This window comes from Pteropus vampyrus, unplaced genomic scaffold (genome assembly GCF_000151845.1).
Source record: "Pteropus vampyrus isolate Shadow unplaced genomic scaffold, Pvam_2.0 Scaffold674, whole genome shotgun sequence".
Classification (NCBI taxonomy): Eukaryota; Metazoa; Chordata; class Mammalia; order Chiroptera; family Pteropodidae; genus Pteropus; species Pteropus vampyrus.
The window spans coordinates 56,398-82,662 of record NW_011889455.1 but is presented as its reverse complement, the minus strand read 5'-3'; the positions used below and the strand labels follow the sequence as shown (position 1 = coordinate 82,662).

Genomic DNA, 26,265 nt, shown 5'->3' with positions numbered 1-26,265 from the left:
AGCCCAACTGGAGTGGGTTGAGAGAATGACAGGTGAGAAAGTGGAGAAACCAGTTTATGCAGCTCTTGAGGAATTTTGCTGGGGAGTTGGGAAGTGAGATGGTAGCCAGAGATGATTATGGAATCACAGGATTTTGCTTTGTTTGCTTTTGTAATGGTAGATTCTAGAGCATATTGGTATACTGATGGAAATGAATTGCTGTGGTAAAGAAAGAGGGGAATGAGGTCCAGAGCACAGGTGTTGATCATCTATAGTGGAAAAGAAAACTTAATAGCACTTGAAATGACTCAATGTTGTGCCCACGGCTTTTTCCGACAAGAGCTTGCTGTAGTTCTAGGTGATCAGATTTTAGACAGCTATAGGTAAAGAAATTTGTGTCTCAAAATTGTTTTGTGGGTAAATTTTCACAGCTTCGTAAACATGGATAATTAACAGAAAATAAAGTGACCTCACTATGCAGAAACGCGGGTAAATTTGTAACCTGGCAAAACCCTCATGCACTGCCAGGTCATCCTAATGCACTGCCCAGTGTGAAGCATTCCCACTTTTCAAAAGATTATTCTAGCCATCCCAACATACACAAACTTACCCCAGGTGATGACCTTATGTCGACCTTTCAATGAGAAAACAGAAGTGTCCTAATTTTCCCACCGCTCCATTTTATGTGCATTAGGATGACCTGGCAGTGCATGAGGGTTTTGCCAGGTTACAAATTTACCCGCGTTTCTGCATAGTGAGGTCACTTTATTTTCTGTTAATTATCCATGTTTACGAAGCTGTGAAAATTTACCCACAAAACAATTTTGAGACACAAATTTCTTTACCTATAGCTGTCTAAAATCTGATCACCTAGAACTACAGCAAGCTCTTGTCGGAAAAAGCCGTGGGCACAACATTGAGTCATTTCAAGTGCTATTAAGACTGTCGTACATTACACAGAGTCCGTGGCAAAGGGTAAAACAGTATTTATTCTCCCAGAAGACACTGTTTTGGAAACAAAGCATTCCTTTTAATAGCATGCCTTCACAGTGTGTGCATAAATAGTGCATGTCTAAGTTTGAGCATACACAAACTCAACAATAGATCCTTTGTGGTTCTTCAGTTCACTCTAGCAATAGACATTCATTTGGTTGTGGTTGGGTACATCCCAGCAATTTTACATTGTTAATTTATTTCAGAGTGTAACAATTTTGATGGGTCTTCACCTTAAATGTGACTCTTGCCAGCCAGTCACTTAGACACACGTCCATATGCTACATGATTATGAAACTTTGGGCATCAGGGCTTTACCTGTAAATCCAAGGGGTTTTGTTGAGATTTCATCCACGTTCTCTTTTAACTCTAGTATTTTGTGGTTCTTAAGTTCCCATTTGTTTTATTTAGCTTTCAGTTTTCGTGGAGGTAAGACTAAATGACTAGTGACCCCACAATTAATTTTCAAATACGAACAGAAGTTTCTGCCTTTGATCAAACAGCTATTTCATGAAAGGGAATTATTTCCTTGGTTGTTATGTGTGAATGATTGATTGCTTCATGTCTTTAGAACACTGGATGTTTAGAACACTGATGATGTTTGTCCAACTTTGAAACCTTTGAGTATTGTGATGGAAATGGCTCACTTGGTCTACATATTTTGTGTGTTTTACTATCCACAGAATGAATAGTGGTCCTGTTTTAGGACACGAAGAGGAAGTTGGGAGAAGGACAACCTTCCGACTTTTTTATCCAGAATCTGTTTTTTCAGATTCCAAACACAATGATCCAAATACTACAGTGATTCTCATTGCTTTTAAGCCACACGATTTAAAGTGGCTGTGGGAATTGTTGACAGGTGGCAAAATAGTAAGTCGGCAAAATTGATCTGCCTTTTAATTACCTTCAGGTTTTTTTTTCTTTTTGAAAAGACAACCACAATGGTTTATTTTCTATATTCTTTCTTTCAGAACACTAATGGTTTTTGGAAGAAACCAGCCTTAAACCTGATCTATAAACCATATCAAATCAGAATATTAGATCCTTTCATTATCAGAACAGCAGCTTATGAACTACTTAATTTCCCGCAAGTGTTCCCCAAAAACCAGGTACGTATTTTCCTTTGTACTCTTTCAAACTAAAGATCTGGCTGGAGGAGGATAGAGGAACATTGGCGGGTTTGGAAAGTGAGAACCACAACTCAGAAGGTGGCTTCTGAGGGCCTTGTCTGAGTTAGTAAAATTAGATATCTGGATATTATCTTTGTTTTTCAGGTTGCAAAGAAGAGCCTTAAGTGGAGGCTTTTTCCTGCCCTTGTGAGGCCCTTCTGGGGTCTCCTTCTGCATGCCGAAATGGCTCAACCTCACCTTCAGTGTGCTGAAGTGGGGGTGGGGGTGGAGGTTAGGGGGTTGAGGGACAGGCTGTGTTCAGAGTAGCAAGACTGGTTTCAGGACAAGTGCAGCTTAAAAAGAATGGTCTGAAGCAATCTGTGATAGCAATATCACAGGAAAACTAGAAGAAAGGTGAGAAGTAGTCCAGAAATATTTCTGCGGTCACAGAGGAGACACTGGCACTGAATTCTCAGAAAATGGTAGTTACAGCAATACTGACAGTTCTTGATGTTTTAAATTTTTTGGTTAAAAGGAATCTTATTGACTTTGACTTTTGTTTGTCTACATTCTCTAGAAAACAATAATGTCTAGATCTGTACAGTAGCAGACATGTTTTTCATTTGAAGCTTGAGTAACCGTATACCATGATATCTCAGCTGAAATGAGGATTTTTTCTCCTCTTTTTGTAAACATGGAAAATCCCTAGAAAGACAAATCACGTATCTTTTCTTTAGCATGCTAAAAAAAACTGAAAGTATTACACACTTAAAATCAACTTACAAAAGATTAAAAAAAGACATCCTTCTCTTCCTTCAGTAACGCACATTATCTCCCAAGTTTTTTTGCCTTTCATATCCTTCTAGACTATTTTCTATGCATTTACAAACACATACACTTTTTGTTTGTTCAGTACAATTGCGATTATACCATAGGTATTGTTCTGCTATTCCCTCCCCCATTTAATGATTCCTCTATTTAGAGACATTTAGGTTTCTATCCAGCTTTTTCCTCTTTAACATAGAAATGCATGTGCTTATAGAGATTTTCTGCATACTGGTGTGATTTCTGTAGGATAGATGTCAGAAAATGGAATTCCCAAGTCAAAAAACATAAGTATTTTAAAATTTAAACCCAATTTCTTAGTAATCTTTGGAGGAAAAGACAGCTTCCGAATGTGTTCTATGTCTTTTCAGCTCTAAGTAGTTGAGATCAGATTTCCCTCTTGCCTTTTGTTTTAGGTAGTGTCTTTAACTCCAAAAGCACAGGAAGACCCCGATCTTACTTAGAGATGGTACAAGAATTAGTTGTAACTAAAGTTCTAACAGACCATGATGTCCCAGAAGCCAAATGAGGACACAGCTGTATTTCAGAGAGGTCACCCATGTCAGATGCCATCCAGAGGTTGAGCACAAATAAACAACCCTGGTTCTGGAAACGTGGAGGTTATATTGGTGATATGGACAAGAATAAGAAAGGAAGAAAGCCTGTTTGAATTGGATTAAAGAGAACATGGTACGCAAGCAAGTGGAGGCAAGTCTTTAATGAAGTTTTGCTAGAAAAGGGAGCAGAGAAATGGTTGGAAGAGAACATGGGATCAAGGAAAGTTGCTTTTTTTTTTTTTTTTTAAAAGATGTGTTTGTATGCTGAAGAGAAATATTGATGAAGAGGGGAGAAAGTAGATAATTGTGGAAGATAAAGGAGTTGAGAAAACAGAAGGGATAAATATAGAGTACTAGTGGAGAGGTTGGCTGTAGGTAGAAACGGGCATCTCATACATGAAAGAAGAGCACTGAAAATATGGGTAAAGATGAAGGTAGATTTGGAGTTGGGAAGATGATGTAGTTCTTATGCTTCTTGTGTGACTGCTTCTATTTTCTTAGACAAATGAGTTAAATTGTTAAAGCAGGGAGGAGGCTAGGGCTGTTGGAGGATGGAACAGTATAAAATTATCTTTGAGAGTAGGAATAGAAGTATACTAGGGGAATGTAATTAGATTGCTGGACCTACTAAATGCCCACTTGAGACTTTGGTCATAAATGTAATGCGTGACCATGCAAGTATGTTGTTTTCTCTTGCTCTGTGTTCTGCTGCTTGGGTGTGTGTTTAACCAGGATTAAGATTCTGTCAGGTGATAGATAATACAGGTTCTGTGGGTGATAGGTATGGAAGAAAATTGAAGGTCTCCATAAGGGAATGATTATAATGAAGTCTTCTGAGGTGTGATGAAAGGGAGTATGGGACATGAAGTCGTATAGGAGAGGGGAAAACCGTTGAGATCAGTTAGGGTGGATGACTCCTAGGCTTTTAACCCAACCATTAACTTTCTTCTCTAGCAAATGGCGGAGGCTTGCGGTGGGGTCACAGTAGTCATGGGGTAAAGGAAAACTTGTACAAAAACCTGTTAGGCTTCCAGATGAGCTTGTCTCCTGCTGTCTACTTGATTTTATTGTGCTTTTTTTTTTTTTTTCTTTTCCTCAAAATCATAACATGTAATTTCCATGGGATTTGTAAGAAACATTTAATCAAAAGGAAATCTTGAATTGTTAAAAGTTTAAGATATATTTTGTTTGACTTTAAAAGCCATCCTACTCAGAATGAAAACTTTGAATGCCAAGACCCTCATCAAATATCTATTATAGCGTTTTTGAAATATATGTATATGTGAAAGGGGTATGTGATTTAAAAAAAAGAAATGATGATACAGTTGAGATTGTGACGTTACTTTGTATACATCCGGAATCTTTGTTTTCTAGTTAGGTCCTTACCAGTACAATTTATCACTGAAGTTAGTTGGTTAGTCTTTCCCTAGAGCTAGTAAAGTTATCAGAGGTATAAAATGGAGTTATTTTAAGGCTGATTTACCTTTTACCATGATTATATACATTAGGTAATTAAGCCGTCCTTACATTTCATACATGGCTTCAAAATTCTCAGGCGTTGCTTTTACTACAGGGCAGCAGCATCCTTTCCCTTGAGCCTCAGTGTTGTTTCATTTGATAGTTGTCCTCTGGGCTAAAACTGCAGTTAAGTTTTATTTAAAAGACTTCCTAAGATTTCAATCATCACACTTTATATTCTTTTCAGAATTAGGGTATTAACTAGGGCTTGAGCCTTAAGGCATGAAGTTTTAATATTTCTCTCCCGATTAAATGCTCAAAAGTCCATTTTATAATATTAGGTCACCCAAATATGCTTTGGAAACAAGTATCTCATGTGGATTTAAAAAAATTTTATTTCCTCCCCTAGAAACCTATACACCCAACAACGGGAATTATTGCCATCACCTTGGCATTTCACATATGTCACGAAGTTCACCTTGCTGGTTTTAAATACAACTTTTCTGACCTCAAGAGTCCTTTGCACTACTATGGGAATGCCACCATGTCTTTGATGAGTAAGGTAATATATGTATATGTATACTTTGAGATATTTGCAGTTTGATATTCTCTTTTCACCTGTCATTTTATTGAGGGAAGAGCTTTTGAGAGGTTGAGGGCTTGATTGGGGTTATAGAGCTACCGAGTGCTGAAATGAGGACTCGAGTCCAGAGGTCTTTTTTACTACAGCAGCAATTCTCAAACCTGTGGGCTTCAGAACCTTTGGAGAATCTCAGTTATTGTCGAGTGTCATCAAACTCAAATAAGGACCAAGCTTTATCTTAGATACTGTATCATTTGCATTATTTAAATATACATATAGAAAAAAATATGTATTTATTACAAATTCACCTAAAAGCATTGCCATGCTCACAGTAATTGTTAAGTAGACAAGAAGGTCTGTAACATTTTAACCCCATGAAAGAAACTTCATGGTCGGAAAGGTTGTAAACCTTTAAACTAGATCATGCTTCTCTTGAATTACGGATTGATGTTAGATTAGATCCTTAAGATTTTTATTTTAATTGAATGGGAAGGAGTTTTCTATTTTCCTAATTCTAACGTAGATTAGTGGCACATAAGTGACAGGATTAAAATGTTATCCGTACATTTTTAATATTGAAATATGAAGGATTTGCTATAAAGTGTTATCAGCATATCCCATGAAATCAGTATCCTTAAGTCATCATCCCCAAATGCTATGTAAGCTGAAGAAGTGTTTTTAGGTTAGACCTTAATACTGTTTTTTGGTGTCTTTCCCCACAATGTAAGACACACAGTAGAGTAGCTCAAGTTAGGTGCCTGGGACAGACTTCAGGCTCATTTCTCCACAGCCTCATCTTTTTTGTAGCACATTTGGTATTTCTCAAGTCATCTAAAGAACAAAACATAAAAACACCTTCCTGAGGAAAATTAGGATATCCATCAACAGAACAGGATTTTTTGAAAACACATCTTAAACTGAACTATGCTCTATAGAAATCATCTCCAGGCTGATTTCTTCAGGAGTTTCAGGCATTGCTTTTAGTTCAAGTGATCAAGCAACCCATTTGGATTTACAATCTTGGTCTCTAGATTTCCACTGTGATTCAAGTAGACCAGGGGATGATGTGAAGGGAGCCTCTTAAGTGATCATTTAAGTTCAAAGAGTGGGCTTTACGTAAAACTCTGACACAGGAATGAGTAAAGACAAAGAAATTAGGTGATGAAAATTAAGTCCCTGCCACTTGCTACCTGAGGTTTTTATTCAGGAGCTTTTTAGATACAGCATATTCTGTTGCTGCTGCTAATATTTTGCGATTGGGATAATATGGTGATTTTATTTTTCTTTTTTAGAATGCATATCACAATGTGACTGCAGAGCAGCTCTTTTTGAAGGACATTATAGAAAAAAATTTTGTAATCAACTTGACTCAAGATTAATGCTACAGACTCAGAAGATGATATTAACAGTATTTTTATTTTTATATTGTAATTTTTAGTTTATTTTTATGTACTTGTCAAGAAATTATTATTTCTGTCTGGTGATTCATAACCACCAGCTTAATTTCTATGAATATATTTATGAAAACAAAGATATATTTAGTTAAGATTATCAGGGAAAAAGTAGTTTTAATTGCATTGTTTTTAAAATAAGCTTATTTTCTGAGGTGTTTTTAAACATCTTTTTAGTTATTTCATATTGGCTTTTGAAGAGATGTGACTTCCTCATGAATAAGGGGATTTAAGTTCACTGCCACAAACTTGAGTACACATGACACTTTGCAGAGTGTATTTGGCTATTATAAATTGGTGGGGAATTGGCAGGTGGGTGTGCCTTGATGTGGCAAAATGGAAGTACTTCAGGCCTCTATCTGGATGACTGTTTGGTTTCTTTTTGTCGTTTGAGGAAACTGATTTCAATTTAAAACAGCAGCGTGGATGATTATGGACATCTAAGATCATTCTGTTTTAATTAGCCTTTTTCCTCTGCAATTAAGTAATCCATGATTATGATGAGTAATTAGGTAGAATGAAGATGGTTTTATTTCAGTTGAAGGAAATATAAGCTAAAGAATGCAATGATGAAAATTTAGTGACTGTGTTTTAAAGAGATAAAAGTTTATAAAAAGCTGCGTTAGGCAAGCTCAAGGAGAAAATTCTTAAAAAAAACGTTACTTTGCCTGGTTTAATTCATTAAACTTAAAAGTGTACTATTTGCAGTAAATCAGGAAAAATAAAGACAAGTAGACCCTATGAAGAGTCAAGCTATTTTTGGATTTAAATGGCATTTTCATGAAAAATCTCATCTTCAAATGGAAAGCTTACCTGGCTACCTAGGGTGCACCAGAGAGGAATCCTACAGGATGCAAACAAGCCAGTCCCACAAATATGGCAAGCTAGTCTCCTTTCCCATTTTGATATCTATAACTAAAGGCTCTGGTGAGGTGGGGCGGGGATAAGGGGTAAAGGAGAATGGAAGAGAACATAAATTATAATGATGGAATTAAAAGCTGTCAGAAGAGGTATGAGTTGAAAGGATATCTTCTGAACAATAATTATCACTGGGAGACACTGATGGTGTTATGACAGCCAACCTGCTGCTCTAGAGTGAATAAAGGGTAAAATAAGTATTAGAGCAGAAACGAATAAATGAAGTACTTAGAAAACTGGTAGTTGATTTAACCCAGATCTATACATTAAATATGGTCTATGTTCTGTTAATAGCATACATTTGCACAATACCACATACCAGCTTCATTTGGTTCTTCTAATAACTTTGAGGTGGAAAAGGCAGATATTAGACTGGAGTCCACGTGTCCAACGTGCCCTTTCCCTCTTACCGCACAGCCCTAGGCTGGGTGCACCTTGACCGTTGGAGTTCAGTTTGATATAAAGTAATTCTGGCTTCAAAAAGGCTGCTGCTGACTACAGAAAAAGTCGAAGTCAAAAATCAATGATGGCATTTTCAAATATTACTGTGAGTACTATAATGCCATAAAATTTCGGACTGATGTTAAAATTGAGGAATCTGGCATTTTGTGTAGTATAAAACAAGGCTACAAACCTTAAGGTTGTTTTAGTTAAGCCAAAAAAATCTAAGACACATATATACAATTTATTAAAAACACATGAACACAGTAAAATCTATTTATACAATCTAAATTCTAGCAACATATACAAATACTGAGTGACTACAGTACATGCCGAGGTAAGAAAAGTACATTCTGAGAGAATATCACTGACACTCAAGCCGTTTTTATTTCCTATATGCATTTCAATACATGTTTTGTTTAAACCTTTCCCAGTGCCAAAAAAAAAAAAAAAAAAAAAAAAAAAAGAGATGAAGAAGAAACTAGTCACAGGTCGGATTAAGTGAGAATTGGTGCCATAGTTCACCTAAAAAGTATTTTAATAACCATCCAACTCTTATTTAGATTTTGCAGTTTAGGGACTTCAAGTTCAGAACCAAAAGGCAGAGCTAATCGGTACTTTTTTTTTCCAAGTAGAGCCTAATTTCTCTTAGGAAGGTTTTAAAAAGCACAACCTATTTCTAATTGTATCATCTGACATAGTTCTCTTGTTCTCCAGGTGCCAAGGCAAGTAAGTTAAAGCTTTATCAATTTCCATAGAATTATAGCCACATTCATATTTTCTGAGCTCATTTTCTGCACCCCTCACGGGGCGGGGAGGGCAAGTGTATACATAACGTCATAATTAATTCTCTATTCGAACCATGTCATCAGCAAATAAACCCCATTGTTCAATGCAAAGTGCAAACAGTGAAACATGAACTTAAATAACTGGACTAGACCCTGCATATACAATAGGATCTATTTAGATTTATAGCTTTTAATAAAATATAAATCAGCATTCACAATATCTTATCTTTAACTTGTGCTGGTTCCTAATATCAAGTAACAGCAGTCAGTGTAATTTTGTGAAACGTGTAATAATGGCCACACTTGTTGTACTACTGTCTGATTCAACTTTTATAATTGTATTAACAGGAAAAAAATTTAATTCAATAATCCACAGTGACCTAAGTCCTTTACAAGTTTCAAGCAAAGAATAAAAAAAGGAAATTTTGTAAAAAAATGGTTAAGTTCACATTTTCAGTTGTTACTTGATTGTCTCCAAAGCTATGTATATATAAATGTAGTAAAACAACAAAAACAAAAAACAAACCCAAAACTCTAATATGAAAAAAAATGAACTAAAAGGAAAAGTATAAAACCAGAATGACCTTTTTATCAGGCTCAGCTCTTCGTTTGGAAAGTAAAGTATATAAAATTAGTAAAAACTAGATATTTGTAAAAATCATGGTAGTTCAAGGACAGCACAGTGGCAATATAAATCAAGTCTTAAAACATGCAACATTTAAGAAAACATTTGCTTCTCAAAAAAAAAAAAGTTCCATGGGAAAAACAGGTGCACACAATTACACAAAAATAGCAAGCACGTTGGGAAAATGAAATAGTTACCGAAAACATTTCTCTTAAAGCTTCAAACAGGCGTATGATTCAAGAAAAAGTATATTCTCTGTGTACTAAGGATGACTACAAAAATAAAGCAATTGGTTTACTCTCTTCCCACCTGAAAAGGGATGACTGTATTAATACATGTGCTTTACACATTCATATGTTTTAATAAAAAAGTTCAACATCTGTGCTTTTTGTTTCGAATACTTTGAAACAAAATATGTACTGGTGTTTCATTGAATAAAATTATGCGTCATGGAAAGCAAATGAAAATAAAACCAACAAAATCATAGAACTAGACGGCAGGGAAGCTTTAGAAATGAACGGTTCTATTTTGAAGCAATGTTTTAGCTTACTGGTATACTCATAGAAGCAGTAAAATGAAGACTGTTTATCTTTAATCAAATTTAGCAAATTCTGGCAACATCATAATCTGGTGGCCCAGGTCAACAGAAATGACTAGAAACTAATGGAAAAAGTACATTTCAAAATTAAGTCTACAAACTAAGGTTTATATGAGAAGGGATGTCAAATTTTAATCATAAGGTCAGTTTCTCATGTCACGTTGCTAGCCTAAAGACTTTTAAGCATGGGTTTTACATTATAGGCTAATTGCAGATGATTTTCATTTCACTCATCTAAAACTAGTTCTAGGCAAGTGATAACAAAGAAGTTGCCCAGAGGTATCAAAAAACTAGACAAGAACATTAATGTGCTAGGATGCTATAACATCTCTTCTCTAAGTATGATATAAGGAACTACTCACACCTCTCACCACACAGATAAGGGCACAATCACACAGAGCTGAAGAATACATGTTGGGGTTACATTTCTTATAACAGTTTACGGTGGAAAATGAATTAAAAAGTATTTTTTTATTTGACTAGAAATAAAGACTACCTTGAGATTTGAAGAAAAATATCTCTAACACTAAAGAAGGCAAATTTTTTAAGGTAATTTATGACTTCTGAGGAATGATTCTTGCCTTCACTGTGATAAGTATAAGTGGCTCACGTTTACGGTGTCCACCTAGAATCCTTCGGCTTTTCACAACTCTCCTAGGAAAAATCCCATTGCAAATAAAGTTGGAGAGGAGAGGGGTTTATCTTTTATAGCTTTTAAATTGTAAAGTTCTTATTTCCACAGAGAAGTAAACTTAAAGACATTGCAGGATCTGAATTCATGAGATTGATAAAGCAAGCTATCACCCACTGAAAAAACTCAAAACATTTTATAAACATAAGAATGGGGCTAGCCACCAACGGCCCCAGGCGGAACAAGCAGGCGTGAGACCAGGTCCAGTACCATGAGTGTTAAAGCACTTAAGAGTGTCAAAAAGTAAAAACTCAATCACCCTGTTCATTATAAGTCAGAGTTTCCCACCTATAGCTCTTCCTAAGGAAAAATGGACAGTGTAAGACTGTCCAAGTGTATATGACTGCAATCAAAACAATGATTATATCATTTTTTAAAAAAAAAATCCAGAAAGCAATATAGGAATAGAAGAGGAGGGAGTCATGACAGTACCCACCTTTCACAGAGAGCAGAATTTCAAGCCATTAGACATTTCAAGAACAGTACCAAGCGTTATTGCCAGTCAGGCTTACAGAGCCATCTCTTGAGTTCGTCAATGTACCTGCAGCATTGGTAATAAATACTTTCAGTGATTTTCCATTTCTTTGAAGTGCATAGTAGGGAACTTTTTCTGTATTAAAAATAGTGTTTTACAGTAGTAACAAACAGGATTTTTGAAATTTAACAGGCAAGCAGTAACTGCCACAATAACACTTTTAAAGCAAGACCGCAAGATTAGTAGTTTCCTGTACCTCGGTCATCACGTTTCCCCAACCATATCCGAGACGGATATGTGACACATTCTATATATCACTACCGCTAACAGAAAAAAAAAGCCATGTGCTTTAAAATGATGCTTTGTGAAAAGCAGCGTCACTTTCAAAGGATTTCTTTAAAAACATCACTGTCGCCATCCCTCCCTGCTCCTGATACCTCCTGTGTGCTCTGTGGCACCTGGTACACCAGTTCATCTGGGGCCTTTGGACCTGGCTTCCCACCTTTTGGGGTATCATACTGGGCTCGGGCTGAGGAGCAGCTGTCGGTCCTGGCGAGGAGAGTGTTGTACGTTCCCACTAAAGTGGGAGGCTGGTTCCCTGTAGCTTTGAAAGTGGACGTTGAGGGTAGACCAACTGAAGCCGTGGGGTGCCCCGATATATCCATGACGATTGGGGTTGCATACTCAGGCCCAGTAATTGGGAGTGGTTCAGCATAGGCATGATAAACTTCTTGTACCGGGGAGTTGTAAGGATCTAGGTCAGCATAACCTGTTTCTTGTCCTTCTTCTGGTTTAAAGGTAGACCTCTGGTGAAGTGTGCCAACAATTCCTCCCACAAGCGGCTGTGCATACTCTGTGGATATTACAAAAGACAAACAGAATAGTTACCTTGTAAATACAGGGATTGTATTTAGGTTGGCAGCTGCAGGTTTATGCCCAAAACAAACACTTTCTTTTTATGGCACTTCTGTCACTATTAACACAGACCTATGGACTTCTCTGTAAGAACCTTCAAAAATTAAAATTAAAGATGTTATCTTGTATCTCACGGTAATAAATTAAGATGCCAGAAAGCTTCATCTATGTAATTTTACATAAAGAATGTATATGTTCTTCAAATTTATAGACAGTTATTTCACTGGAAAAGAAATTTTCCATTACTAGAATATTAGTCTTAGCATATAACTTCAGAGATATTTTTCTTTTCAAATGTGAGAAAATGTTTTAAATAAATACATACTAGGTTAACAGAATACTATATGGCTTGCTGTCTTTTCTGCTCTTCATTTAACACCCTCGTTACCCCCAATAAAACCAAACAAAACTCGTAAACAGACAAAAATGCCCAGAGATTTTAGAAATGAGAATGTCTGAATTTTATGGACAGAACATCTGAGTCACAGAAGTGACTCTCTCAAGATCATCTTTTTAAAAAGTGGTACTATCTTTGGAAAATAGCTTACCTCTCTCACACATGAAAATAAATAAGATACTATAAATCCCAAGGGATTTCAGAGCAAGCATAGCAATTTCTCCCTCTATCTTGTGACTGAAGGCTGCCATGTAGTTACCTGCAGAGTCAGTTTGTAGCATTGTGGTAACTTCTCTTGGACTCAAGTGATTAACTTCACTACTGCTATAGCGAACTGGAGTTTCCTCATGTTCCACTGATTTGGCAGGGAGAAACTGCTTCATTCCTTTCCACCAACCTTCGTTGTGATTGTAAACAAAACAGACCATTAAATAAAAACCTGTCTGAAACGGTAACAGTATATTAAGAGAAATCCTCTTGCATTTAAGCCATTTACATAACAAATATCTCTACAAACTAGCCTTTATGTTCAAGCTTCTTTTCTTTATTATGGTAAAATACACAAAATGTAAAATTTACCATATTAACCATTTTTAAGTGTACAGTTCAGTGGTATTATATACATTCACTCTGTTGTGCAACCATCACCACTATCCATTTCTGTAACTCTTTTCATCTTGTACAACTGACACTACATCTATTAAACAGTAACTCCGTAGTCTCCCCCCCCCCCACCTCCTGGCAACCACCACTCTTTCTGTCTTGATGATTCTGATTACTGTAAGTACCTAATATTAGTGGAATCCTACAGTGTTTGTCTTTTTGTGATTAGTTTATTTTACTTAGCATAATGTCTTCAAAGTTCATCCATGTTACAGCATAGTGCAGAATTTCCTTTTTAAGGCTAAATAATACTCCACTGTGTATATATACCACATGTTACATATCCATTTATCAGTCCATGACACTTGGGTTGCTTCCACATTCTAACTGCTGTGAATAATGCTGCTATGAACATGGGTGTACGAAAATATCTTTTCAAGACTCTTTTAATTATTTTGGGTATATACCCAGAAGTGGAATTGCTGGATTATGTGGTAATTCTATTTTTAATTTTTTGAGGAACTGCCATATTGTTTTCCACACAGCTGTAACATTTTACATTCCTACCAATGGTGTACAAGGGTTCCAATTTCTCAACATCATCACCAACACTTTTTTGTTTTTTTGATAGATGCCATCCTAATAGGTGTGAGGTGGTAATCTCATTGTAGTTTTGGTTTTCATTTCCTTAAAGATTAGTGATATTAAGCATCTTTTCATGTGCTTACTGGCCATTTGTATATACTTTTTGTAAAAATGCCTATTCAAGTCCTTTGCCCACTTTTGAACCACGTTATTTGTTTTTGTGTCTCGAGTTTTAGAAGTTCCTTACGTATTCAACCGACACATGATTTGTGAATATTTTCTCCCATATTGTGGGTTGCCTTTTTACTCTGTGGAGAGTGATATACAAAATTTAAAAATAGTCGACTGTAGAAAAAATGGCGTAGATGATAGAGGCTCTGTTCATCCCTCTGGTGACCAAATCGGAGTTGTGGCGGAAACAAGGAGCAGCAGCAAAGAAAAATTGCCTGGGATCTAGATGAACAAGCTATACAACTAGGGAGAAATCTAAGAAAGCACCCTGCAATGGCAGAAAGTAGGACAGGGAGAGGATGCGGGGCTGCCCTGTCCCAAGCGGCTAAGTGAGACAGAGGCTGTGGCAGTGGCAGAAGCCTCTTAAAGGGGCTGCGTCCACGAGCGGGTTTTCCTGGTGATGGACCAGCTCGCTCCAAGCACCAGTGCTCAATTGGCTGCATGCAGGGGGCACAAGGGACTTATTGGGAGAGACTGTCCGAGTGAGGGTCAAGGTGAGACTCTCGGTACAAAAGTGCTGATGATATCCATTGTTCCCTGTTGAGACCTCCCCCCTCTCGATGTGCAGACACCGCGCCATCACAGATGTGACATCATCACACTGGATAACAGAGGTCCCTCTGCCCAGAGAATTTCCTGAAACCTTGTCTCCCCCAATCCAGGCCCCACCCAAGCCACATCCAGGAATATCCTCAGCGAGTCAGATACACCTTGCTGAGCGGAACCTAGACTCACACTGGAGGCAGCTGGCCTTGGTTTCTAGTGTGGCCTTTCGAGGCAACTATAAGCACAGTATCTGTGGATTGCTTGCTGAATCTTGACAGGTGGCCCCGGAGGGGTAAAGGCTTGGGCTAAATTTGGCCTGCAGCTGACCCCTCTCAGGACTGTGCCACTGGATGCCTACTTAACAAATCCACACTAATAAAACCGGGAGACTTAGGAACTTTGCTTAGTACATAGGAACAGACATGGAAAGGCAGCCAAAATGGGAAGACAAAGAAGCAGAAACCATATGACAGAACAGAACAGAAATCCAGTTATAAGGGAGTAAAGTAATCTAACGGACGCAGAGTTCAAAACACTGGTTATAAAGATGCTCAATGAACTTTTGGGAAAAGAACTCCAACAAAGAGATAAAAATGGAGATGGAGATTATAAGAGGGAATCCGTCTGAAATGGAGAACACATTATCTGAGATGAGAAGTATATTAAATGGAATAAACAAAGGAATAAACAAAGTGAATAAAGCAGAGGATCACATGCCCTCTCAAGAGGCCAAGAAAGCCAATCAAGACACTCAAACAAAATGGCAAAAAAAAAGAGGCCAAGACTATAAAGATGATTTAAGGAGGATATGGGACACTATTAAGGCTCCAAATATTCATCTGATCAGTGTAAGTAAAGAAAATCAAGATGCTGAACAGCTGTTTGAAGAAATAATGATGGAAAATTTCCCTAATCTGGTGAAAGAAATGGACATAAAACCCCAGGAAGCTCAGAGGATTCCAAACATCAGGGATCCAAAGAGGCCCACACCAAGACACATCATAATTAAAATGCCAAAGGTTAAATACAAAGAAAAAATTCTAAAAGCAGCAAGAGAAAAACAAATAATTATATATAAGGGAACACCCATACGACTGGCAGCTGATTTCTCAAGAGAGACTATGCAGGACAGAAGGGCTTGGCAAAAAGTATTCAAAGTGATGAAGACCCAGGATCTACAACCAAGGATACTTTATCCAGCAAAGCTATCATTTAGAGTCAAAGGACAGATAAAGAGCTTCCCAGACAAAAATAAACTAAAAGAATTTATCACCACCAAGCCAGAATTACAGGTAATGTTGGAGGGACTTCTTTAAGAAGAAAAAATGTGTAAAAAACAGGAATAAAGAATGGTAACAACTACATTCCTATCAATAAGTACCTTAAATGGAAAAGAATTAAGTGCTCCAACCAAGAGATGAAGTGGCTAAAAGGATAAGAAAAGAAGACCCCCACATATGAAAAGGAAGAGAATGGAAAAAGATATTGCTGTGATGAACCTAGAAGGTATTTAAGTCAGAGAAAGATAAACACTATGTGACTTCACTTATATGCGGAAGTTAAGGAATAAAAAGAACAACTCATCAAAAACAGACTCCCAAATATAGTGGACAATTTGGTGACGGACAGAGGGGAGGGGGTTTGGGGGCCTGGGAGAATGAAGGGTTGAAGAAGTACAAATTAGTAGCTGATGGACGTACACGGGGATGGGGAGCATGGCAGAAGGAATGCAGTTAGCATTGATACGTTGGCTAGGTGGAGGGTCAAGGGAGCGGGAAGCCATTTTACGAACTATATAGATGTCTAACCAGTGTACTGTATACTTGAAACTAATTAAAAAAATAAAATTAAAAAAATTTTTAAAAATTAAAATTAAAAAAAATACTCATGAAGTCCAATTTGTCTATTTTTCTTTTTGTGATCTGGGCATTTGGTGTCATATAAAAGAAATCCTTGCCAAATCCAATGTCGTGAAGCTTTTGTTCCATGTTTTCTTCTAAGAGTTATTGTTTTAAGTCTTAGATTTTAGCCCTTGACACATTTTGAGTTCAGTTTTTGTAATATAGTATTATGTGAGGGTCCAAATTTATTCTTTTGCATGTGGATATCCAGTTGAATAGCTTCCTATCACAATTTGTTGAAAAGACTGTCTTTTCCCCCAATGAATGATCTTGGCCCTTGTCAAAAATCATTTGTTAATATTTGTGAGGGTTTATTTCTGGGTTCTCTTTTCTATTACATTGGTTTATATGTCCATCTTTATGTCAATAGCACATTGTTTCGATTATTGTAGCTTTGTAGTAAGTTTTGAAATCAGGAAGTGTGAGTCTTCCAATTTTGTTCTTTTTCAAGATTATTTTGGCTTTTCACTGTCTCTTAAAATTCCATATTAATTTTAGGATAGATTTTTTTCTATTTCTACAAAAAATATCCATGAGAGTTTAATAGGGATTCCTACCGAAGCTGTAGACTGCTTTGTATAGCACTGACACATTAACAAATGAAGTTTTCCAATCTCTGAATGTATGATGCGTTTCCATTATGTCTTTTAAAATTTCTTTTAGCAATGTTTTATAGTTTTCATTGTATAAGTCTTTAACCTCCTTGGTTAATTTCTACGTATTTTACTCTTTGATACTATTGTAAATGGAGTAGATTTTGTAATTTCCTTTTCAGACTGATGATTGTTCTGGAATAGAAATGTTAATTTTTGTGTGTTGACTTGGTAGCCTGCTACCTGATGAATTCGTTTATTAATTCTACTTTTTTTTTTTTTTTTTTGCAGAATCTGTAAGGTTTAGTTCTTCATATGTATGGTAAATTTACTAGCAAAGCCATCGGGTCCAGGATTTTTCTCTGTTGATTACTAACTCAATCTGTTTTTGAAGAACCACCTTTTGCTTTCATTGACTTACTCTATTGTTTTCCCATTCTCTATTTTGTTTATTTCTAGTCTAATCTTTATTATTTCCTCTCCTATTGTAGCTTTGGGTTTAGTTTGTCTTTTTTTCTAGTTCCTTAAGTTGCTCAAGATTATTTTTAGCTTTGATAGACTATCCAGCGCAAAACAGAATATAGTAGAAATTTCTATCGAAAGCATATACAGAAGCAGATCACTATTATTATAGTGTAGCCAGATACAGTTTATCTGTTGTATGGGTAGTTTTTAATAAGTTTTTCTCAAAAAAATATTTTCCAAGATCCACCCTGGGGCCGGTGGCGGATAGCAGCACGTGAGTAGCTTCCTATCACTGCTCTTTTCTATCCTGGTCACAGTGAACTCTTTAGGCTCCTAATAGTTGTTCTAGTAGTGAGATTGGGAAGTGGGAGACCCATAGGAGGCCTCCAGTGTCACCTGCAGCAATCTGACACAAAGTAGGAATTTAGAAGATGATGACTCATCATGGCAGAGATAGTAGACCTCATAGAGTCCTAAGCTGCTGGGCTCCACTTGGTAAATGCTAAAAGCAGAGTGACAAACCCACACAGTTACCAGGACCACAATCCTTGCTTCTAATACAATATTCACACAGGCCTCAAAGAAAGCTGGTTTCCTCAAGAGAAATAGAATAGACATGCAGGGCTAATCAAACAAGTTTTCCAGAAAAAAAGAATTACTTTCTATTTCATTACTTATTGACTAGAACAGATTTTACAGAAGAGTAAAAATGATCAGAACAGAGGAGAAATGCTGTTTTCCTATCAGTGCTGGGAGTTTAAATGGGCCTGAAAACAACTTTCCTCTTTTACAACTGCCACATAGAGGGGAGGGACTTCCTGCTGATGGAAAGAGATGCAAAGTCATGAGTTACCTGCCCGGTCCCAGTAAGGTAAGTCATAGGTGCCTTCAGTTTTTTTCTTTCTGGAAAAATACAGAAAAAAAAAGTTAGCAAATAAGAGTGAATTCACTAATAAGACAGCTCTGATACTGCAGGATAAACACCAAAGTTAATAATTAGTCAAGAGTATACATTTGACTTGCTGATCTACCTGGAGGAGTCCTCTATTTCATTTGACTTTGTTGAGACTCATAAATTTTGGACTCTCAAGAAATATTAAACTGTCTCCTCAGACAGTTATCTTGCTAAGAAAGAATGGAATAAAAAAAGGCTCAGTCTGTAGATAAAAAGGCTGAATCAAATCAAAGACCCATTCCTGACAAGTGGGTTTCTATGGGGAAATCATGTTAGGTCTGATTTGATTTCAAATACAAATTCCGCAAATCAAGCAATTCACCAAGTTCATAGAACAATAGCAACAAAAATCCCCACATTTTCTTCTGCATTGCTTATTTTTTCCAGCTTCCTGCTTTTCTCCCACAGTCCTTTAACCCAGAGAAGTTTCAAGTTTCACACGCCCTGAATTGCACAGACTGAATCCCCCTAAACACCTCAGGATAAGTCCACTTTGCCACTAACAGTGACAAATGATGGGGTAAGAAAAACAGGATTCTCCAGGCCTGGGAGGTGAGAACCACATGTACAACAAAGAAAATTCTCCCCAGTCCACCCCTCAGAATTCTGATATATCTTCCTCAGGAGAAATTTCCCTTCTCTCCATTAAGAATTACTATCTACCACCAAGAGACTATGCTTCTATTATTGATATTAAAAAACTTCTCATTCTATACTACATACAGTCTGGCTGTATTTAAAACATAATATTTCATTATTTCATAGAAAAGTATAAAGTAAAAATTTGTGGAAGAGATGGTAAGTGCTGAAGCTGTTAATAAAAAACTGGAATGTAAAAGAAATAATAAAATGCTGGTTTAATAATTAAGTACTTTTCTCCTTGATAATCCTCTAACCATAAGACTTCGAAATAAAAGGAAATTAATATTTTCTAAATGGAAGCTAGATGCCCTATGTGGCTAGGACAATTAATTGAATGGTATGATTTTTAACCAAGGGTTGTATTAGCAAAGATTTCCTATAATCTCAAGTGATAAAGCTTCGATTATTCACTATATGCACAGTGCTTAACATGGGTTAAGGATTCAATCAGTAGCAGATTTTTTTTTTTATTATTATTATTCTCCTCACTGTTTTCCACAGCCCTTTAATGACATCTTCTCCTTTTACTCCTCGTCATGAAGCCAGGCATTAGCGATTTCAACTACCACACTTAGAAGGAACTTTAATTTTGTAGCTCAGACCTTTTGTTCTGAACAGACATGTATCTTAGTTGCCTCTTGGGAGTCTTAATGTCACAGGGTTCCTTACACACCATCACAAATTGAAGTCAAAGTTGCTTCCTGCTTCCCTCTCAACAACTTTACTCTCCAGTCCTGACCCCCATGCCCTGTGCTTTAGCCATAGTGGATTAGACTGTACTGACTGACTATACATTCAGAGGCAGTGTGGTTAGGAGCATGGGGTCTGCGGCCAGCTCCAAAACGCCACTCTGCCATGTACCAGCCAGGAGACCTCAAGTAAGTTATTTATGCTGTCTCACTTGAGATTTAGAACAGTACATTTTTCATAGGTTAAGGATTAAATTAGTTAAAACATGTAAAAGCATTTAGAGTAACACCTAAAATCAGCATTTAATTTTCTGTAAAAATCAGCTGTTGCTGCTGTTCTCATCCTTACTATTGTTGCTATCCAGTACTCTGGAAGCATCCTGTACTTTCTTCCCTGAACTTTCATAAAGCTCTTTTCCCCTCCTCCTTTCCTTACTGCTCTCATGTTAACTTGTTAGGTCTCTACTCAGACAGCCTCCCCAAACCAAGAATCTCTGGAATCCACTGGAATCCATGTTGGTACCATGACTGACAGTTTTCTGCACTGTATCCTCTCCCATTCTCTCTGGGATTCACCAGCACACCAATACTTGGCACAGAGTAGGAGTTCAAATATTTGTTGAATGGATGAACAAATGAAGTCATTCTCTTGCTCCACCAAACCTATTCTTCCTGCTGTTACCTCAACTCAAGACATCTCTACTGGTCTAACTGCACAAGCCAGAAACTTTAGATCATCCTAGATCCCTCCTACTTCCTAGACATGAGAGCTAGTCATACATCTCATTGATGCCACTGGGACACCTCTCTCCATCCATTTCTCTCCCTTTCTTAGAATAGCTGTGCTATGTTCCTACACGGCCTTAGTAGTTTCCTAATTCATCTTGTTGCCTCTTCTGGTCTCTCTCCTCTTCAATCTGCCCTTTAAACCTTCTGCCACTACCTTTCTCCAATCACCTGATAATGCCACCTGTGTGCTTAACACTCTTTAATGATTTCCCCATCTACAGAATAAAATTCAAATTTCTCTCTCCCTGATCCTGGCCTAGATTGCACCTCTCCAGTTAATTCTCAGTGCTCTCCCAAGCCAAACCCACATCAGATGACTCACTATTCTGCCAACATCTCACACCTCTGTGCCTTTGCTCAAGCAATTTCCTCAGTCTGGGCCATTCTCCACCTTCTACCATCTAGCCAAATCCCACTCCTTCCTTTTTAAAACATGCCTATCTTGAGGATAATTTTTTCCTGAAGAAAAGATTTCAGATAACTCTCATGGTTTTTGCATTTATGCTTCATAAATAACTCATCAAACTCTATTATAGTTCCTTATTTTGTGTCAATGCTAAACATCTTGGAGATATGAATTGTGTTTCATCCTTTCAGTATGTATTACCAAATGCCTATTATGTTTTTATTAATGTGTATATTCCAGTGTGCATTGCAGAATTTGATACAATAAAGGTAACTGACAGCATAACAACATACTCATCTATTATGGCAATAAAGGAAAAACATGTATTTTTATTTTAATGACTATCTTAACTCTTCCTCTCAAAAAGATACACTGTAGGTCTTCTATATTTAGTTTCTATTTCACATGTGGAAACGTCCCTTCTAGGACCAATCAGGTGAACTAGTTACGTACTAACCTGTTTCTCCAATGCCAAGCACACACCGATATGAGAATGAGAGTGGTGAGGACCATGACCAGTACAGGGATGAGGACTGCGGCCAAGGCTACATCTGAAATATATCAAAGGCAGAAATTGTGGAGGGGAAAAAAAATGAAGATTAACCATATTAGCATTCAAAGGTTTTGATTTCAAAAAATACCAAACATTATTTTTGAAAGGAGATTGGGCATGAGTTGGTAACTACAGAAGCTTTCATGGGTATGTGGAAGTTTGTCACACTATTTGCTCCAACTTTGTGTCACATTTAAAATTTTCCATAGTAACTTTTTAAATCACCAAGATAATGACTGAAAGACAAATGATAAAGTGAGAAAACATGTTTTCTGCATATGTGATAAAGGGTTACTATAATTAATGTATTGCAGGATACACTAGTCAAAAACAAATGATAGAAAAATTGGCAAGATGAATGAACAATACTTTAAAAAAAAACAAGTGAGTAGATAACATGTTAGCCTCACTAGTAATCAGAGAAACAGAATTAGAACAAGATGCTTAAAAATAAGATGCTCTTTCTGGCTTAGGAAATTGGCAAATATTTAAAAGAACTAATTGCTGAAGAGGATATTAGGCAACAGTTATTTTTATGGGAAAATATTAATACTTTCTGTATCATTTTGGGGCACTACGTATAAAAACTGGTTCTTTGGAAATTCCACATCTAGAATTTATTCTTAGGAAAAATTAAGACAACATTTGAAGATGTATCTTTGAAGGGGCTTGCTTCTGTATCTGCAAAAGAGTAAAAAACCGGAAATAATCCAAATGCCCAACAATGAAAGGGATTAAATACATATGGTATCCTCCTTACAGTAAAATATTACCCAGCAAATGGAATGATGTTGCAACAGGACAGCACAAGATTTACAGGAGGGTAACAAAGGAGTGTTAAATATAGAAAGCCATTTTGTGTATCAACATGGCAAAAACTGGTGCAATGCTGGAGCCTGCAGGGAGAAGGAGGTCATTTGATCCCCTTATCTCGCTCTGCAAATAAAGAATCCTGGGCCCAGATACAGAAAACGCTCTGTCTAAGGGCATCTGGGACTTTAGTTTCTTCCTTCATCTGTCAACCCTCTCCTAGCCATGAGGATAATAGCAGCAACTGCTGAATCTACTGGGGGTTAAGTGCCACACACTGTGTCAGACCTGATCCGCAGCATATGATTCGCTCTTTACAATTGTATCCAAAAGAGAGAAAGAGGATGACAATACAGGGGAGGGAGAGAATAAGCAATAACATGAGGTCTCTGAGAAGCTGGATGGATGGGAACTAGAGCTCAGGTGAAGTGATCGATTTTGGGCAGTACAAGGAACCCCCTTTTTTTATTGCAGTGTACGGAGGGTGCAGGTGAGATTCCATGAAAAGGGAGTTTCCTTCTAATGGCTTCTACTTTCTTTGTGAAGTTAAAGAGGTAACTGGGAGTAAGTGAAGATCTCCGGGTCAAGGGTTTGAAAAATACGCTGAAGCCACTATTGAGAACAGACAGAAGAGCCAACCAGGGAAACAGGATACCAGCTGGTGCTGAGGCCCTGCTGAGGGAGGAACTGGAAGTTACAGTGATACAAATCTGACCATGACATACTTTTCTCAGCATCACTTCAGCCCAGACATAAAATGGAGAAAGGAGAAGTGCATAAAACAGAAGTCATGACTCAGGCTAGAAAGCACTAAGAATTCAGAAAAGTAAATGTGCTTTTTTTATCCCTAAAATATGTGAAAGCAGAGAAAACAATTGGGTTCAGGTGGATACGGTGTGATTGCAGGAGTTTTAAAACATCTGCTTAGGTTTGAAAAATAATAAAAAGTCAATATATCACTGTACCAGAGAAAAGAAGACAAGAGTTCTTCAATTAAAAAGACTTGTACGGTCTTTGCTATTCTTTTTAAGCTTATAGGTTCTGGAAGAAAATGCTTTAAGGACACTTTTAGTTTTGAGATTTTAAGATTCTATGACCAGGTTTTAAGATGAGTGATACTTTTAAATGACTGTTCTTCCATCTAGGCACACTACTGGGATTCTGCCCAAACACATGCGTTCTGCAAAGTGGTAAGCAGCTCTCTATGGACACTAAGATCTCTTGGCTCTGAGAACTCTTGCTTCTCTCTGGATTTTCCTGTATCACAAGAAAGAAACTAGTCTGTTTGGAAATACTTTAGAAGATAGGAAAAAAATTGACACATGTAAAGTTGAAAGAAGTTATCTGAATCCTGGCAAATTTTCAGAAAATGAGAATGATTAAAGTTCTATGTGCCATGTTACTGTGAATGAATTGTTTTCTCTGTGCTGTCTTGAAAACGAGTGTGCTGTATTCATTTGCCAACACTGAAACTAATTCCTCTTGAACACTGATGCTTTTTTGCCTATATTAAAAAAATAATTTCCCCAACTAAAAATCAAGGAACTATGTTTTGTTTATGTTAATACCTTACTTATCACTAGTAACAAAACTTGAAAGTAAATTCTACTAATGCACTTATAATCTGAAAACTTAACAATCATAAACATTTTTAAAGAGACTAAAGTTTTTTTACAACTAAATTCAGAGAATTTTTTAAAAAGTATTTTCACTAAAACTTGTTTTTTTTCCTTTTCCCCACCAAGTTCGCTATTCAGCAAATTAATATATCATCAAGAAAAAAAGGTTTGTTTCTTGCTATGGTTTTAGTTATTCCTAAAAATATTTCTAGGCATGAGACTCCACATGTTTAACTGTACAGAAACAAGTCACAAGAGGAGGCCTAGAATACAGCAGCCATTTCTAAATATTTAAAGAATTCTACCTGGCACCAGAGAACAGAACTTAATACAACGCAGTCAGTTTGTTTCCTAAGAAAGAAAATCAGATTTTCTGCTATACTTAGAAAAACATAAGTTTTTAAAGGAAAAGAAACTGAGGATTTAAAAGCTACATGTGTTCCTGAAAACTTAAGTTGAAAACAAAATAAGACACTACCACAGAACAGGTGTGAATGTTTGGGTTTGCCTACCTTTGGTTACACTTGGAGTTACGGTAGTGTTTTTGATATCAGGAGTGGCAGTGGTTTGCTCTGTATGTGCAGGAAATTCATTGCTACTGCGAGGTTGTAGTGGTTGAGTAAATTTTGGGGCACGACCTTGAAAACAGTTTAAAAAACTCTTTATTCTTTCAGGTACATGATTAAAATAAAGTTACTTTAGAATACTTTTAACATATTTATGGAAAATTACACCACAAATCTAGGGAAAATCAAATTCTCACATTTAAAGGAGGCATACCTTTGGCTATTTTTGGAGGGGCTGTAGTGTTTTTGAGGTCATTGCTGTTCCGAGGTGGTGGAGGTTGAGTAAGTTTGGGAGGACGACCTTGAAAAATGGTTTAGAAAAGTTTACACATTTTGCTTATAAAAACCAGTTAAAAATGGTAATTTTAAACATTTAAACATTTAAACATCTTTAACATTTCCTAGAATATTGAATTCTGCACAGTAATTTTAAATCTCAGAGAGAAATACATCAGTAGGATAAATATACTCTGCATTAAATGCAAAAATATACTAAGATTTCTCAGTTTTTAAATAGTTACATTGAAAGGAATCAGGAAGGAGAGTAATGGGGAGGCAGATATATTGAACTCTAAAGTTACAAAAGTGTCATCAAAATTTGATATACTACTCATCAATCCATTTAATAAATATATATATATTTTTTCAGGTGAGGCAACCCTTGGTTGACCTCACAGACTGCAAGGGCCTTGTCAGCTTACAATACTCTTCCCCCCTCTTTTTTTTTTTAAATTTTTTACGCTATAGCACCTGGTCTTCCTAGGTGGTCTCCCATCTAAGTACTAACCAGGCCCGACCCTGCTTAGCTTCCAAGATCAGACGGGATTGGGTTTGTTCAGGGTAGCGTGGCTGCAGACCATTTAATATATATTTATAGAAGCCCCACTATGCGTCAGACACTGTGGTAGTTCTTAAAGATACAATAATAAAGTATTAAAATATTATACAATATTGAAGAAGTTATTTCCATTTTCATGTTATTCAAAGCCAAAGTCACTTAGACCGAAGTTACTATTATAATCATCAGTGCTTATGTGATACAAATATTACATTACACGAGACCTGATTAAAAATTACTAAGATTGAGACTAGATTTGGAAAGTGATCTCATTACATCATCTCATGAAGCTCTCTCTTCTATTTGTAATTTTGGGGACTATTCTTATATCTCACTTTTTAATAGGGTAACAATTTCTTTTTAAAAAATCCTTTAAGAAGACACTGTAATTAGAGGTTAAACATTCATGTTATTATTAATTACTTTCTCTGAGAACAGCACCTTGCATTTTTAATTAATCCAGTGAAAAAACATGTCTTACACAAACTATTGCTTTACCTTTAGGAATAAACTGACATCCAAGCAGTTCCACTTTCATTGCAATTTTGTGCTGCCATTGGGTAGGATTCACTCTAATAAAACGTGCAATAATTGGTGGCAAAAAGTTATTACGCACATCCTGGTGATAATCTTTGTTTCCTTGAAATATCTTTAAAAAACAACAAAAAATT

The 26,265-nt window shown here is 36.7% G+C and overlaps 2 protein-coding genes and 1 pseudogene across 6 annotated transcripts in view; 1 reads left to right on the top strand and 2 right to left on the bottom strand.

Moving 5' to 3' along the window:
• The window catches only part of ST3GAL6 (ST3 beta-galactoside alpha-2,3-sialyltransferase 6), a 48,725-nt gene extending 39,945 nt beyond the window's left edge, over positions 1–8,780 (top strand). For all 5 annotated transcript variants that reach the window (XM_023526019.1, XM_023526018.1, XM_011385221.2 and 2 more), the window contains 4 exons: positions 1,656–1,842; positions 1,944–2,081; positions 5,331–5,483; positions 6,797–8,780. In XM_023526019.1, the coding sequence (XP_023381787.1) occupies positions 1,656–1,842; positions 1,944–2,081; positions 5,331–5,483; positions 6,797–6,883 (565 nt within the window). In that variant the 3' untranslated portion in view covers positions 6,884–8,780. The remainder of the gene's footprint in view (positions 1–1,655; positions 1,843–1,943; positions 2,082–5,330; positions 5,484–6,796) is intronic.
• DCBLD2 (discoidin, CUB and LCCL domain containing 2) overlaps positions 8,720–26,265 on the bottom strand; it is a 70,356-nt gene continuing 52,810 nt past the window's right edge. The window contains exons 11-16 of the mRNA XM_011385222.2: positions 24,971–25,057; positions 24,703–24,828; positions 21,666–21,759; positions 18,581–18,630; positions 13,063–13,200; positions 8,720–12,344 (exon numbers count right to left, since the gene is read on the bottom strand). Coding sequence (XP_011383524.2) covers positions 11,875–12,344; positions 13,063–13,200; positions 18,581–18,630; positions 21,666–21,759; positions 24,703–24,828; positions 24,971–25,057 — 965 coding nt within the window. The 3' untranslated portion in view covers positions 8,720–11,874. The remainder of the gene's footprint in view (positions 12,345–13,062; positions 13,201–18,580; positions 18,631–21,665; positions 21,760–24,702; positions 24,829–24,970; positions 25,058–26,265) is intronic.
• On the bottom strand, positions 25,495–25,613 carry LOC111733881 (annotated as a pseudogene).